The 15,926-nt window shown below is 44.3% G+C and overlaps 1 protein-coding gene across 1 annotated transcript in view; it reads left to right on the top strand.

Moving 5' to 3' along the window:
• The first annotated feature begins 3,057 nt into the window (after positions 1-3,057).
• The window catches only part of MKNK2 (MAPK interacting serine/threonine kinase 2), a 42,893-nt gene continuing 30,024 nt past the window's right edge, over positions 3,058-15,926 (top strand). Inside the window, exons 1-4 of the mRNA XM_063290778.1 lie at positions 3,058-3,149; positions 4,870-5,044; positions 13,954-14,035; positions 14,853-14,954. Coding sequence (XP_063146848.1) covers positions 4,997-5,044; positions 13,954-14,035; positions 14,853-14,954 — 232 coding nt within the window. The 5' untranslated portion in view covers positions 3,058-3,149; positions 4,870-4,996. The remainder of the gene's footprint in view (positions 3,150-4,869; positions 5,045-13,953; positions 14,036-14,852; positions 14,955-15,926) is intronic.

The following is a 15,926-nucleotide window of genomic DNA, read 5'->3' as shown; positions in this document are numbered from 1 at the left end:
AGGAACTAAAAGGAGGCACGTGCAGAATTGGAACTCCTGCTGAGATGTGCCAGGAAACCTCTTCTCTGTAATTTAACTCTGCCTCGTTGGCACTGACTGAGGGATGATCCAACGCACACCTGGCTGTAAATATGGAGATAGGGAAGGAGGAAATCTTATACTATGGCAAATGCTCTTTCAACCATGTGAAGAAAGAATGCCTTCCCAGAACTATCTTAAATATGGCATAAGGATGGATGTGGATTTTTTTCCCCCAAAAAATATTTTGCTTTCTTTACAGGAGAAGTTAAGAAGGTTCATCAGGACAAAATTTCATACCTTTTCTAATCTTGTGGTTTCTTATTTTTAATTATGATTGCCTTGCTCCAGGATTAGCATTACCAAATCTGGACTGCAAACTCTTACACCACCACTAGATGGCAGCAAAGTCATACAGAAACTGCAGTCTATTTCCTGACATCTAGTGGTGGCCCATGGATTTATAGCCCAGATCTGATTCCTCTATGCAAGTTAGCTAAGCTTCAGAAAGGCTTGATGTTGGACACCTGGAGCTTATTTGCTTCTTTTCAGGAAGTTTTTTTTAAACCGCCAGCACAGGGAATTTTGATGCAGAGCATCCATGTCTGCAGAGAGTGGGGTCCTTTAACAATGTGTTTGTAATCTGGCATTTTCTGAATTAGATTTCAGTTTATTTGCTGCAGACAATTTAAAGCAAAAAGATATGATTTCAGATTCAGTACCTCTGAATACATGCAGAGGTTGCCTTGATTCAGTTAAATCCGTGTTTTTCAATCTCAACTCTAAGAGTACTTCAGCTCCCAGAATTCTCTAGCCAGCATGCCGAGAGCTGAAAGGCCACACATCTTAAAATTGTTGAGTTTGAAAAACAGTGTTAAATCATGTATATTTAAGTCATATTCTTCGTTCAGAATGTGCTTCAGAAATATTCCAACATTCATCTGCAACTTAACCATGGTTAATTAAGCCATGGTTTAACTACATTTTCTGAATGCCCACACTAGCACAGCATGTTTAACAACCTTAAGGGAGTTAAAGATGCATTCCCACATGTTAAACTTTATTAGTGTTTTATAGTTTTGATTTTGCTTAGCACATTGTCCCTTTTGTTTAAGGTTTTGTGTACTACATGAAAGATAGAAAATGGGGTTCTCTAGTAACTAGGTTAAGAGTGCCGACACCACTATTGACCTATAAACTATAGGCAGAGTAGACAAAACAAGCTAGATTACAACAAAGCTAGTTTGTGGTGAACTTGGCCAAATATTGTGCGCATGTGTGGACATAACCCTTATACATATATAGTCTGTACAGTTGTTAGGTCCATCAGCTGTTAACCAACCTGGAAAATGGAACCTCCACGTTCAGATGCAACATACCGTTATACGTTTCTGAGTGTTTATAGCAGGAAGGAAGCATTTCCCCCCCCATGCTTTGTTCCATGGGTTTCCTTAAAACTCCTGCCTAGCCATCAGTGGAAACGGGCACTGGTCGTACCGACTAGCTCAGATAACCGCTATGTTCTTGCTTGCAGACGTGAGTTCGCGCATACTTGCCTGCGGGCACGCACAGCCTCTCCAGAGGGAGTGAGGGTAGACTCTCGTGACTCTTGTGGGAAGGGAAGGGAAGGGAAGGGAAGGGAAGGGAGCCGGACGGGCCCGGGGGTGGGGGAGGAAGGCGAGAAGGTCTTTTCACAAAGAGGCTCCCCCGCAGCTGGGGTTAGTACAAAAGGGGGGCGAACGGGGTGGGATTTGTATGGTGCAAATTAGACCTTCGCGGTCTCTGCAAGAGAAAAGGATCAAAAGGCGGCGGGGTGGGGGTAAGTCCGCGGTCTCCGTAGCCTCGAAGGGGGCGGGCAGGACCATCTGCTAATTGCAAGGGAAAGTTGGTTTTACGCGCGCGCGCGCACACACAAACGGGCCTGGCTGTGCTTACGAGCGGAAGGCTGTCTCGCACGGCGGGCTGACCCCGCAGGGTAGCCCGCTCCCTCCCAGCCCAGCGGGTCGCGCGGGTGACTCCGCCTCTGTCGCGTCTAGAGCGCCGTGTTTCGTGCGAATTCAGGAACTGGGGCTGAGTAAACCCTCGTTACGTTAACTACGCCGAGCGTCTCGTGCGAACGCGGCCACTGCGTGCGCTCAGAGAAAGGGTTCTTTCTTTGACTCTTGTTTCAAACCAGCGTGTAGGTCGGGGCTGTGCTCATCTGGAAGAAAGTCGTGCCGGACGGTTCTCTCTACAAAAAAGGAGATTAGGAAAAATGAAGCTCTTGTTGCCATTGGTATACGCTCAACGCGTGTAAGACGACCGTTCCGCTTCAAATAGTAAATTAATCGGAGGGTGGCGGTCAAAGCTGCCCTTTCAGATAAAACAATATACTGTAATGGGATGCTGGTTTTCTTTTAAGGAGGCCAGTCCGTGCTAAATGGTACCGTGGTTTGCCTCTGGGCGCAGATCCCAATGGAGCGTAGGCCATTCCGTGGTGAAGCGTTCCAGGGCTTTACACGTTGTGTGAAGGGGACAGAGACGCTACACCTGCACCACGGAAGCAGGGTGCGCGTATAAGGAAGGAAGCGTGTCTATCTGGGTAGACAAAGCATAATAGTTCCTCTTTGTTCCTCCCCCTTTTCTCCCCCGCTGCAGAAAAAGGAAGCGTTAGATATGGCCAGGACAGAAGCACTCTGCACATGCTCGGAGGTACGCCCTACCTATTTTGCTGAGCAGGAAGTGGGGCAACCCAGAAACAGTTTGCGCGTGTTTGGAAGTTAATCAGCTTTATTTGACCCCGCTCTCCTTTCCTCCGCTGGGGGCGATCCGCAGGCTGGGGCGAAGCCACTTTGCACATGCTCGGAACTCCTTTGTCTCTGCTGTGCTTTTCTCGCACTCTCCCCCGGAGGAGGAGAAGCGGAGGCGTTTCGCGGTCGGCTCCGCCTCGCCGCCTGCCTTGGCTGAATAGATGAGCGGCTCAGCTGATGCAAGCGGGCCGCCCGTCCCTCCCCGCCGCTGCCTATATAAGCCGCGCGCGAGGCGCCCCCGCCGCGGAACCTCCCTTCCCGTGTCTTCGAGCGGCGGCCGCCAGAGGCGGGCTGGGTGCCTTTCCATCAGCTGTGGCGCCAGCGCTGCGGGGCCCGAGCTCGGTAGGCAAGCCGGGGGGGGGGGGTGGCGCGAAGGGGGCCGGCAGACGGCTAGAAAAAATTCTGCACCCCCCCGACCTCATCCTGACGATTGCAACGCTGCCCTGGTTTTTGCAAAAGCAGCTGCGCGGCTTTCCTTAAAAAAAGCTGCATTCCTAAGATACTCTGCACCGGCAGGGGGGAGCGGGGGAGGGCGAGCGCGCGAGAATTGGTTTCTCCCCTCCAAAACTCAACCTACCGCTCTTGCAACACCCCTCCTTTTATGCGGTTGCAAATTCGTAGCGTTGCAAGGAAATAAAAGCTGGCTTTCTCTGCCCGTGTTGGGCTTGCAGTGTGGAATGAAGGGAGGCCAGGGAAACAGTTCAGCCCCCCCGCCGCTCATTTAGCACCCAGGAGGTTTTGCCGCCTCCATCCCTTCCTGGGGGAATAATGAAGGTCTGCAAGGGATGGTGCCGGAGTGTCACTCGGCCCTCTCGCTTTCTGTCTCGTAGCCCACCTTCTTCGGCGAAATCCCTACACAGAAATTGGTTTTCTTCCGAGCAAGTGGCCTGAGATTTGGGGGAGGGTGAGTGTCCCCCTCGGCCTCTCGAAATCGTGCAGGATATTTCCCCCCTCCCTTAAGTATATAATAGAAAATGAGCTCATACGGTGATCACGCCCCCTTCCATCTAGGATATATGCGGGGGGGGAATACTTCGTTTAAAAAGAAAATGCAGGATAGGTTGGAAAAAAGCCTGCTCCCATTGGGAACCAGGGGTCGTGGATTTACCGCGAAGAGATCACTCTCTTGCTGCTACAGAAAAGGGGGAGGGAAATAAAGGGGGGAGATTTGGAGCAGTTGGTTCGGTTTTGTAGACTTCTGACTCGGCCCCCCCTCCCGAAAATTTCTGGATTTCTCCCTCTCCAGATGATACCACATTTCTGCCTGTATGTGTTCCTATAGCCTTTGGGGTATTTATTTATTTTTAATTAATCATTTTACAAAATCTGTGGATTTATTTTCAGCCAGTAATATCATAAAAAGAGAGGTGTGTATATTGTACACACCCCCTTCCTTCTGGATATCCTCCTCTTGCAGCCCCTGATGTCTAAATTTGCTCTAATAATATACATAACACTGCAGATCTATGAAAGGACCCAAAAACGTCTGCTGGGTGCATTGCTACACAAAGGAATACAAATCTGGTGCAGTCTCCTCACACCCCTTCCATCTACTTTGCTTTGTAAAAGAAAAAGGTCCCTCCATCCAAAAGATCGGAGGAAAATCATCTGTCATTGGGGTGGTGGATTTGGTTGCTTTCTGTTACGTTTTGAATAATAATTTTTCAGTATGTTACCAACTAAAAGGATGCAAAGACCATTGCAAAAAGATGGTTCTTTGCATCTGCTTCGTGTGCAAAGGAAACATCTGTGTAGCTTCCATTGTAATTCCTACCCCCAAGAGAAAGAGCGGGGTTGTGAGTGAGAGTGTGTGTGTGTAGGGGGGGTAGAATTCACTTTCTTGGGGGGAGGGGTGCTGTCTCCATTTGACATTTGTACTTTTCTGGATTTCTTTCTTTCCAGCTCTTCTTTTGTCCTCTGTGCTTGTATAGAATTTACGTGTTTCATTGTCATTTTTGGTTAGTCTGATAATTCTTTTCCTAGCTGTTTAATCCAGCCAAAAATTGTTCTGTGAACCCTGACATTTTCCCCATTTTTTTCCCCTCCTTCCCTCTTCTTCCAGGGTCTTTTTCAACCAATCCGGACTAGCTTCATCCAAATTTTTTTTCTTTCCTCCCTTCCTTGTTTCTTTCATTTTTTTTCTTCCCATTCTCTTTTTTTGAATATCCCTGCATTTTTAAAATCTCAAGATGGTGCAGAAGAAAACAGAGCTCAAAGGCTTCCATCGTTCTTTTAAGGTAACATGTGACTTATTTCATTTTTTAAAAATGACTGTAAAATCAGATGAATTTCTTTGTGTTTTAAGTCTTGAGGTCTGCTTTGCTTTGAGTTTTCAAAATGTGCTGTGGAGTTAGCTTTCTCTCTAACAAACGGGAGTGGGTTCTGAATTGCAGGGAGAATATCTGGCTGTTTTCAATAAAAGAAGGAAGAGTCGTAGGACTAAACTTTTGTTGAATGTGCTTGCAAGTTTCTGAGTCCCCCAAAAGAGTTAATCTTTGAAGAAGTGAGGTAGCTGACCATTGGGAATACATAATACTTCCTAAAATAGTTACAACAGGTAGAAGTTTACAGGTGTTTCTGCAGTCTGCGGCAAAATGTTGCAAGTTGAACTGGTCCTGTCCATCTCTCCAAATTTCTGGATGTTCCCCTTTCCCAGTTCTAGCGTATTTTGTGGCTACTGAATAGACTCCGTGTTCACTGAGACTTTTGTAGTTGTTCTTAAAATATACTTAACTGAAGCTTCCCCTGTTCAGTGTTGTTGCTACCTGAGTTTTTTTGTTGTAGCAGAAAGGAATTTGCGTTTTCTTAATGTACATTTGAGATGCTCCTGAATTTGGGAATGGGGTGCTTAGATTCCTGGGGAAGAAATGGAATAGTCAGAATTCCCAAATAGTCCCTGCATTTATGTGCTCCTTGCTAGGTCATATCATGGATCTGAACCATTAAGATGCCCATTCTACCACCATTTACCTATTCTTGTTCTTGCCAGTGCTTTGCAGGTACCTGGTGCCAAACATGGTAAGTATGGTACTCAATAAGCCAGTTTGGTGTCGTGGTTAAGGCACCAGGCTAGAAACTGGGAGACTGTGAGTTCTAGTCCTGCCTTAGGCACAAAGCCAGCTGGGTGACCTTGGGCCAGTCCCCCTCTCTCAGCCCCAGGAAGGAGGCAATGGCAAACCACTTCTGAAAAAACTTTGCAGAGAAAACTGCAGGGACTTGTCCAGGCACTCTCTGAGAATTGGACATGATTGAACAGATTAAAAAAAAATTACTCATATAGCACAGTCTATCCCAACCTGTAGTCTTCAACATTCATAATGCCTAGCCACAGAGGATGGCATACATCAATGAGTGCTGCAGTTGAGAGTGGCATTGGGTTTAAGCACATTAGGCTAATCCTTGGTTTGCTTAACCATGAATAATAAGCCCAGTTCTGAACCGTTAACTGTGGTTTCCAGACCACAGTGGTGGGCTTCATGCACTATGCTGTATCAAAAGCTGTTACTTGGTGAGGTGATTGGGCCCTGGCCTTCTAGCATACATTTTGTTTAATAAGAAATCAGCAGTGGGGGGCAGGAACAGAGAAAGTAAAGGAACAAAGTTGAGAAAGCAAACTGCAGATCTTAAAGCAAAATACAGTAAAGCTTTGTACATCTGTGTTTAGGACATTGAAGGACATTTCTTATTGCTCTCACTGATTGGGTACGCACATCCAACTAAGACATAGTTTGGTTTGCTTATCTGTAGTTGCTGTTGTGTTACCAACACATTGGGCTTTTTAAATCCTGGTGTGTGTGTTAGTAAGTTATGTGAATCTAGCCAAGTGTAGTTAGTACAGTGCAGTTAAGCAACTGTGGCTTAGTTTATTGTGTGAACACAGCTACTGTCAAATGCATTCAACATGATGTGTGTGTGTGTGTAGAGCAGTGTTTCTCAACCTTGGGAACTTTAAGATGTATGGACTTCAACTCCCAGAACTCCCCAGCCAGCATGTCCACACATCTTAAAGATCCCAAGGCTGAGAAACACTGGTGTAGAGATTCTAATTTTGGCTACAAATCAGCTTAATTTGATGCTTTTCCATAGCAAGGCCTTCAGTGTACCTATTCTGGACTCAACAGGCTTTGAGAAAAAAACCTGGCTTGGATTTTAAAGAGGTTATGGCCTTGTTTTCTTTTGCTATACATGTGCTTTTGTAGAAGCTAGGCTGAGTGTGATTCTAGATTGTGATGTACAGTTCTAGCCCTGGTGGGGCTATTGCAACTTCTGGTTTTTAAGGGAGACCCAGGAGGTGTGTTCGTAATGCCAGCAAGCTCACCTGTTTTTTTTTTAAATTTCCTATAATTTTATTGAAGATTATATTATGCAAATAAAGCTAATATAGCTACATAATACAGAAATACATTAAAAAATTAAAAGGTGCAGGGAAAAAAAAGAGAAAAAGATAGAAAAAGAAATTTCCCCCTTCATCCCCAGCAAGTATAACCAGCATTATCACTATCTCTTAAAATACAACTGAACACTTCTTCATGCCATACCTCACACCATCTCACTTGTTTTTTTTTTTTTTAAGAATAATGATGGTTTGTATTTTTTTCAAACTTCTCTGATTCATTTTTTGGAGAGTCCTTTACCTCTTACATTTTTTTAAGTTGGAGTAACAGTGGCTGGAATTCTCTTTTTCTCCCCCAAATGTAAAGATAAGCTTCCAGTTCTTAGTGATGTAAATCTATTGCTAACATGTCCAATCATGCCTGAAGATTTGGGGCTACTATAGCTATGTGGGTAGCTGAAAAAACACTGATAAGGTTTGAGGAATGCAGGCTGAAGGGCCCTTCTTAGGGGATATGGAAGGGATATGTCTGGCAAAATAAGTCAGCAAAGGGATGGGAACCTTGTGTGAAAGTGTTTAGTATGTATTCTGTGCTCCTATACTGTCAGGCAGAGACTCAGGTGGTTTAGAAGTGTAATGTGCGTGGTTTGTACCTGGTGGCCTTAGGAGAGCCGAGACTGTCTCTTCCAGCTTGCTGATAGCTGCCTTGTTCCCATTATGCAGGTGGGGTAACTGAGTCTGAGGGAGCCTCCCAGCCAGTTCAAAAACCTGTCCTGCTTATGAATTCCACCTCACAGGGATGCCAGTCAGCACTCTGCTCAAAGCCATGGGGTTCAACCCATGATGATTTCTCCTCTTTCCCGTCAGTCCATGTTCATCTTTTGCTGGCTGATGGCGGCTCCTAATTATGGGATGCTGGCATCCTGGTTGGCAGTGTGTGAGGGCTGGCCCTGTTGGGCACTGAGGTAGAGTGGTTGGGCCAAGCTCTTCTTTTTAATAATAAGTTTCTGTGGCTTGAGCTGAATTTGTCCCTGATATTCCCTTCTTGAAAACTCTGGGGAATCGCTTGTCTTTGTCACACAGGTTGACCTCATCTGTTTATATAGTGCATAACCATAGTTTGAATGCTTTTGCTCTTTGTACTTTGAAATGTTTGTTTGCAAGCTGGCACACATGTTAAAATAGCTCCCATCTGGTTTTTCTGTGATCTGGAAAAATAGCTCCCATCTGGTTTTCTTCTTTAAACTCAAGCTGCTAGTCCTCATGGTGCACTTCAGAACAGCCAGTGACTTTGTCAAAAATCAGGGGTGGGGGCAGCCTTTGAAGTTTGCACAAACCTTCCCAGAGTCCAAATAGTGCTCCTCTGATTGTGGGTGTGCAATAGAGACCACCCTGGTTCCACATACTGTGGCTGGGGAATTCTGGGAGTTGAAGTCTGCACAGCTTAGGGTTGCCAAGGTTGAGGAACCCTGCTGAAGATGGAGGATACAGAGATGGTATATAGTGGCATTTGGTAATTGTGATGCGACGATAGGATACATGTTTTTCTTCATCCTAGGTTCCCAAAATGACTTTTGTAGTTTATCTACTTGTGCAGGTCATTTTTGTGAGGTCTCGAAGACTTGCTTCCTCTAAGACTAAGGTTGCGTTGAATAGACCACCTTAGATTTTGTTGGTAGGTATTAAGATTCAAGTGCTTATGGTCTGGCCTTAGGTGTCAAGACCCTGGCTTGGATGATCCAGCCTAAACTCCTGCTTTGGGTTCAAACTCCCTTGCTTAGGGAGGGCTTGTGAAACTTGGCAGGACACGCTATAGTCTCTTTTGTAGCTTCTCCATAAAGACTGCCTTTTACTCGCACAACCCCCTTGTGAGGTAGTTTACAGAGAGATTCGAGAGGGAGTTCTCCCCTCTGCCTAAGTTTGTTTGGCCCTAGCTTACAGGATAATAAAACTCAGCCACTGTGGCTTACTTGGCCAATCATGATAAAACTCTGAGAACCCGGTCAGGGTTTAAGGAAGGCTGGCTGACCTTGTCCTGGGAATGTTATGGTTGGATAAGGATTTGCAACCCGTAGCAGCAAGTCAGAATCCAAAGCACTAACTAGAAGTGTCTGAGAATGTAACACGCTCCAGACTTGGATTCACACGCATTTCCTCCTCTTTTGGTCTATGGCCTTACAGAAAATAAATAAATAGATGATGAAGGACATTGACACTCCTGTTCAAGGAAACAATGTTGTGTTAATTTGTCATTTGATGATTAAAGAGATCCAGATTCAAACCTTTGCGTTATTTTTACCTCTCCCTCAATTTTAGCCTACCTGGAAGCATTGTTAGGAGAATAAAATGGGGCAGGAGTTGCAAAGTTAGCTATGATGCCTGTGGTTCCTAGGAAAAAGGGTAGAATGAATATTTATTTTGGGGTGAGGCAGACCCCCGATTATCCCTTGAAAGAGAACAGATAGCTTCATGCCCCAGAGGCAGAGAATAAATTGAGAATTGGAATCTCGATTCTGGAAGAACCAAATCTTCTGTTTTCTTTCCTTGCAAATTTTGGGTATTCATTGGACATGCGAGCCTGTTTGCATGTTTTCCTCCTCTTTCTCCAAAGCCCGTGCTGAATTGCAGGCTTGTTCTCCTGATGTCCTTTTGCAAATTAAATTTGTATTATATAATAACCCTCCCCCCCAGTCTCTGAATTTTATCACCAAATTTGGTTTGGGTTGGCTGCACCCAACATGCTTTCTGGGCTCTCTGACTTGAATTTCCTGCTGGTGTTTTTCCACAAGGTTTATAATTGCTCCAGACACACTTCGCCTTGTGGGTATTACCAACCTGTTTTTACTGCCTAACCTTAATTTAGCACTGTTGGGTTGATTTTTTTTTAAAGCCAATCAAGCCAGATTCTTAGGGGTATTGGTTGTGGTGGATGTGTGTGTGTGTTTCAGGGGGTGGGGGAATTTTGCTGCAAAATTCCTGTCAGACGTGGTAGGTTTTTTTGTTTTTGTTTAAATAGCGCAGCTTCCTGGCGTGGAACCAAATAGCAGTGCAGTTGTAAAGTTCTGGTTTTGTGTTGTGGAGAGCAGCTGGGAGGAAAGAGTCGGGGGGTGGGGTGGGCCGGGAGGGCCCCGATTGAATGGACGTGCTTATGTTTGTGTCTGCCTGCTGTTGGTGTCGGTGTGGGTGTCCACACTTTTTTAAAGCTGCCTGTGTTGATGTCACTTCTGTTGTACCTTGCGGTCTGGATGCCAGCGAGGCCTTGGAAGGGGGGGTGGAGCGAGCATGTTATGTAAGCACCCTTTGTGTTCTGCAATGTTTGGCCTAGCTCTTCCTAAAGGAGAAAGGCAGTGAATGCGAGGGGAGAACGACAACAACAACAGCAGCATATTTTCTGAGCCAGAGGCACACCCACAGGGTAGCCGGTCTTGAAGCAGGGAAACCCTTGCTGAGCCTTTTCTAAAAACCAGTGTTAAAATAAAGTACCAATCGAAGCGAATATTTGCAGCTCAGGGTTGAACTGTGGAGTCCTTGGTGCTCTCTGAGCCTTGTTGTTTCCTTCCAGACGTTTCATTGCCAGACTAGGCAACATCTTCAGTGCGAAATGTGCAAAAATGTGCGAAACATCTTCGCGCTGAAGACGTTGCCTAGTCTGGCAATGAAACGTCTGCAAGAAAACAACAAGGCTTAAAATAAAGTCCCAGGTGGTGTCTGAGGCTGCGCCGCGAGGCTGAGCAGACCTGCATGATTGCGGTTTGAGGCAGAAGCGGTGGGATGGGGATCAGCGTTAAGGGCAACTGTGTAGACTGGATTAAAAAATAGCGGTGAGAAGGGATCAAGCAAGGACTACATGTAATTTTGCACAGTGATTACCCAAGATCACAATGTAGTGCATATCACACCCCCTGCCTTGTTGCCTCGCTCACTTCTAAATCTTGCTGCCTACTGCAGCCTCTCCTATTGCAGTAAAATTGTATCCCACCTCCCCCATGAGAAATTGCTAGATCTTTGTACTGTCTCGGCTTCTATTTTATCTTTTATAATTATTTTAATCTCTAAGCAAAGCATTGTGGGATTTGTGGACTGTTCTGGTCAGCTTTTTCTCCTGGCTCAGTGGTGCTCTTGCAAATATCTGTGCGTGTGTGCATATGTGTTTTGGGCTGGGAAAGTACATATGAAATTTCTAGATAGTGAGGCAATGGTTCCCAAATGTGTCTATCTGATATGGCTAAGTCAGGGCTGGTGTCCTCATCTACAAACATTAGTGAAGTTCAGAGTTTTTAATTTTTTTTCCAGCTCAGCAGATTGTGTAAGAGTTTTTGTACTTAGGCTGTGAGTTAATAAGTTTGTTTATTGATAGGCGGTCTTACTTAACTGGCAGTGCCATACCTGTTCTTACGCACTTCCACAACTTTTTACATCAACTTTTGATCACGAGTGAAATGAGACTGGAATACCGTTAGAGTGTCCTTTTTCAGTTTTGTTGGACATTGGGCAACCATATGTGATAACTCTTAAACCTTGTGGCTGGGTCTCTTCTCTTGTCAACTCTTACTAAGTCTTCCCTGTGCTAGAGGCAGTAATGAGGGGACGATTTGATATTTGCAAAGTTATTTTGGGCACTCGGGGGGTCCCTTTTATGGACAAAAATAATGAGATGCTCATGTTTGGATATGCATGGAGCACAACATTGAATGTAGTGGAATTTCTTTTTCCTTTTGGAAATGTTGGTCAAGTGTTGTCTATATGAAATTTTTAAAAAATCCATTTAAAAATCAAACTAGGTGAGACCTATTTTTCCTTGCTGCCTTCAGAAGTGATATTAGGGTGCTGAAGCCTTTAAGGCAGTGTGTCTCAACCTGGGTGACTTGAAGATGTGTGGACTTCAACTCCCAGAATTCCCCAACTGGGAGTTCAAGTCCACACATCTTCAAGTTGCCTAGGTTGAGAAACACTGCTTTAAGGCATTGAGTTTTAGGGAGATTCTTGTTCTGGTCCTCCTGCAGCCAGGGAAACTCCCTGGGGGTCTTTGTGCCAGTCCTCTCAGCTCAACCTCCTCATTATTGTGGGGAAAAATTGGAGTCTGGAGCACTAGAGAGACCACCTCGAAGTCCTGCATGGCAGGATATAAATCTCCCAAATGAATGAATTATTTAATGTTTCAGAAGTCCCTCAAGATCTAGCTATGTCATCAGGCTGGGGAGGTCCCAGGGAACCGGTGAGATCTTGAGGTGGCTTCATTACTGTGGTTAGCCTTGACTCTCTCTTGTGCCTTGTGGTTTTGTTTTGTTTTTTACATTTTAATAATGACTATTTTTATATATTTATCGTTTTATTAATTGTACGCTGGCCAGAGTCACTGTTTGTGAGGTGGGCGGCCATTTAAATTTGATATATAAATATATAAATATAAATAAAGCAAGCTGGAGACAGACTTTACCACCTGCTTCTGGGGAATGCGCAGGTGCGGCACCCTTCCCTCTTCTGGGGTTCTCCGGCTAAATTCCCAGCTGGAATTCCAAGGATTGCAATCACAGCACACCTGAAAAATGCCAAATTGGGAAAGGCTGAGCTTGGGTGTAGCAAATGCTAACTGCCTTCCCCACATGAGCCATCTGATGTTTCACAGTGGCCTTGGAGGTGCCTGGGAGATTTCCTGCAAGCTTGTCTATTCTAAATAAATCTTCTCCTCCGTATTCATTATGGGATGGGTGTCCAGGAAGCTGGCGGGACACTGTTCCAGCTTGTTAGACCAGCTTGTGGCTTGTTTTGCCATGTAGCTTCACCGCCTTCCTAGTGACCTCCTTTTGGGAAAGGTCCTCTCTCACTGTCTGCCTGCCTCTTTTTTTTTTTTTTTTGACATGTTTGAACCTAGTTTGTACATCAAACTATTTAAGAAACAACAACTAGCATACTTCAGCTCTGCAGACCCAGTCCCCAATAAGTTACTTCCTTTTATAATACCGTTTCTTATTAAGTTTTTAAATGGCCCAGTAGTTGAAACTCTGTGGATGGTTTACAATTAAATACATTAAAAAATACAATCTGAATAAAGGCATGCCCTATACAGTCAAAAATATGAAATAAAATCACCATATAAACTAGTCAGCAGTGCATCAGTCATAGAAAAACTAAGGATTAAAGTACCATTAAAAGCTAATTAAACAGCCTGGGAAAATAGAAAGGTCTTCACTTGGCACCAAACTGATGCTAACCAACTCACCAATCGAGCCTCTCTGGGGAGGGCATTCTGTAAATGCGATGCCACCATAGAAAAGGCTGTTGTAGAGTCCCACTTCACCTCCTTTGTGGGGGACCTGGAAGAGGGCTTCATTAGATGATATTAAGATCATAAGCAGAAAAATATGCAGAATGATTTACAGAAAAACAAAAGTATTCTCTTCCTCCTGCAGTGAAGTGATAGAAACGTACATGACAGTGGCCTGGCCTATGCATAATTGTTAGAAGAAATAATTTTTTGGTGTAGGGGGAGTGTGTGTTAATGACCTTTAAATACACAAGGATCAGATGCAGGTCTTTATTAGATGTTCATAACAAGGCAAGTGACTGTTTAGAGTCAAGTTCAACAAGCCAGATTTGTCAAGAGAATGTCACTGGTGACCTTCAACAACCGTAACAGGGATTGACAGCAGCTAAGCTTGTCCCTTTCCAGTAACTGCTTCTGATCAGACTGGTTTTAGAAAGAAAACCCTATAAGGAGAGGTCCCTGTTCCTCTAACTCTATTTCAAGTGATTTTAAAAATCACCCAGCATTTATATCACCTTTTTCTTTTTCCCTTTCTCCCCTATCACCAGGGCCAGAATCCATTTGACCTGGAATTCTCTCAGTCAAATCACCTGGAGTCTGTCTTCAATTTCGAATGTTCCTCCCGGCCCGGTGAGCTCCATTTTTTGTCTTTGAAAAAGAAGTGGGAGGGACAGAATGAAGGCGTGTTAGGAATGTATTTATGTATTTTTCATAATTTATGTATTTATCAAATTCATAGAGCTACCCATCTGTCCAGTGAAACTCTGGGTGGAGAACAAAATAAAAACATCGACCCCAAAAGCCCAAGTCCCTGCCCCCCATGAAAAATCTCATGAAAGAGCTGTGGCCCCATGCCTGTTTTTTTGCATTCCAAAATGAGTCTAATTCATTGAGGATAAATTGGATTATCATGGTATAGTTTTCACAGTTAGCATGTTGCTTCTGAGTCCCAGGAGATGGGGAGAAATGGAAGAGGACTGCTAGTCCACACCCTACATTCCTCCTCCAATTGTTGGGGTACAGGGGAATCTAGCTGTTAGGAAGTGGAGTATTGGATCATATGGACATCTAATCTGATTCAGAAGGGCTTCCCTTCAGCCCAGTGGTGAATGCTGCTGAAAATTGACATTGCACAATCTTTGGACATGGGATGACCCCTTGAAAACCCAGCAAGCGTGGGTGACTAACCATGTGTGAGTTAAGATCCTTATAAATGATCCTAAGGGTGCACTCGCAGGGGTTCTTCTCCTTTCTGCAACTGTGAGAAATGCCAAATTGGAAAAGGAACTCCTCCCCGTGTCCTAGTTTATGGGCAAAATGTGAGATTGGCTTCAAGATCCAGCTTGCCTGTAATTGTTGCCTGTTGTTAGCTTCTGGGTTCAAATGTTATCTTTACCGTGATACTTTTTTTTTCTTCTTTCTTTAAAAATGCAATATTTCTTGACAGATATGCCTTCGAGTCAGCCCATAGACATCCCCAATGCCAAGAAAAGAAACAAGAAGAAAAAACGCTGTAGAGCCACGGACAGTTTTTCAGGGAGGTTTGAAGGTGAGGCAAACATAGCCAAGTCACTAGTCCACATTAGGAGAAAAGTGCCTTTTTCCCATGACTCTGTACCTCTTATTGTGAAAATATTTTACTTTAAGCTTCAGTACAGGCTCGCAGACCTATGGGGATATTGTTTCGATTCCTGTAGTAAAAGGGGAAGTTTGTAAGTGTTTTTAAATACTAATTTCCAAAACGGTTCACGAACTAAAACACGCAGGCATTGATCTAAACAAGTAGAACAAAAACTAAAAGGAGGAACTGGCAACTGGCATAATGATGAAATCTGTTCATGGACCAGAAAAGAAACTGGGTTCATTTAAAATTCAACAAAAAGAACTGACAATATTCTAGCCTGTTTTCAGTAAGCTAACTGGGAAAATCCTTATGGATCTTCCTCACATTCTTACTAAACGTGTTCGTGCCTCAAGCCCAGCCAGCTTATCATCTGACTGCGGACAAGCAAGATTGTGCTCCTGATTTCCATATCTGGTGACATACATACCCATCACACTGTTCCCTTTTGGAGTAAGCAAGATAATGCAAATGCTGGGTGATTTTTAAAATCAGTTGAAATAGAGTTAGAGGAACAGGCAACCTCTCCTACAGGGTTTTCCTTCTAAAACCAGTCTGATCAGACGCAAATACAATTGCTGGAAAGGGACAAGCTTAGCTGCTGTCAATCCCTGTTACGGTTGTTGAAGGTCGCCAGTGATGTTCTCTTGACAATTCTGGCTTGTTGAACTTGACTAAACGGTCACTTGCCTTGCTATGAACATCTAATAAAGAAGAAACAGTAAACCAAAGCAATGAAAGGCAGGGAATGAGAAAAAGAAAAGGAAACGTAAGTAAAACTAGCGTACACCAAAATCACCTACTCGATCTCTCTCTGTCTTGCTATAGTTGCAGACCATCCTGGTTTCCACCGCTTTGTACGTTGCCTGTGTTTTTTTAAAGTTCTCCTCTCTCTTGTCT

The sequence above is a fragment of the Candoia aspera genome, chromosome 1, assembly GCF_035149785.1.
Source record: "Candoia aspera isolate rCanAsp1 chromosome 1, rCanAsp1.hap2, whole genome shotgun sequence".
NCBI lineage: Eukaryota > Metazoa > Chordata > Lepidosauria > Squamata > Boidae > Candoia > Candoia aspera.
The sequence above is the reverse complement of the archived record's forward strand: the minus strand, read 5'-3'. Positions and strand labels throughout refer to the sequence as shown.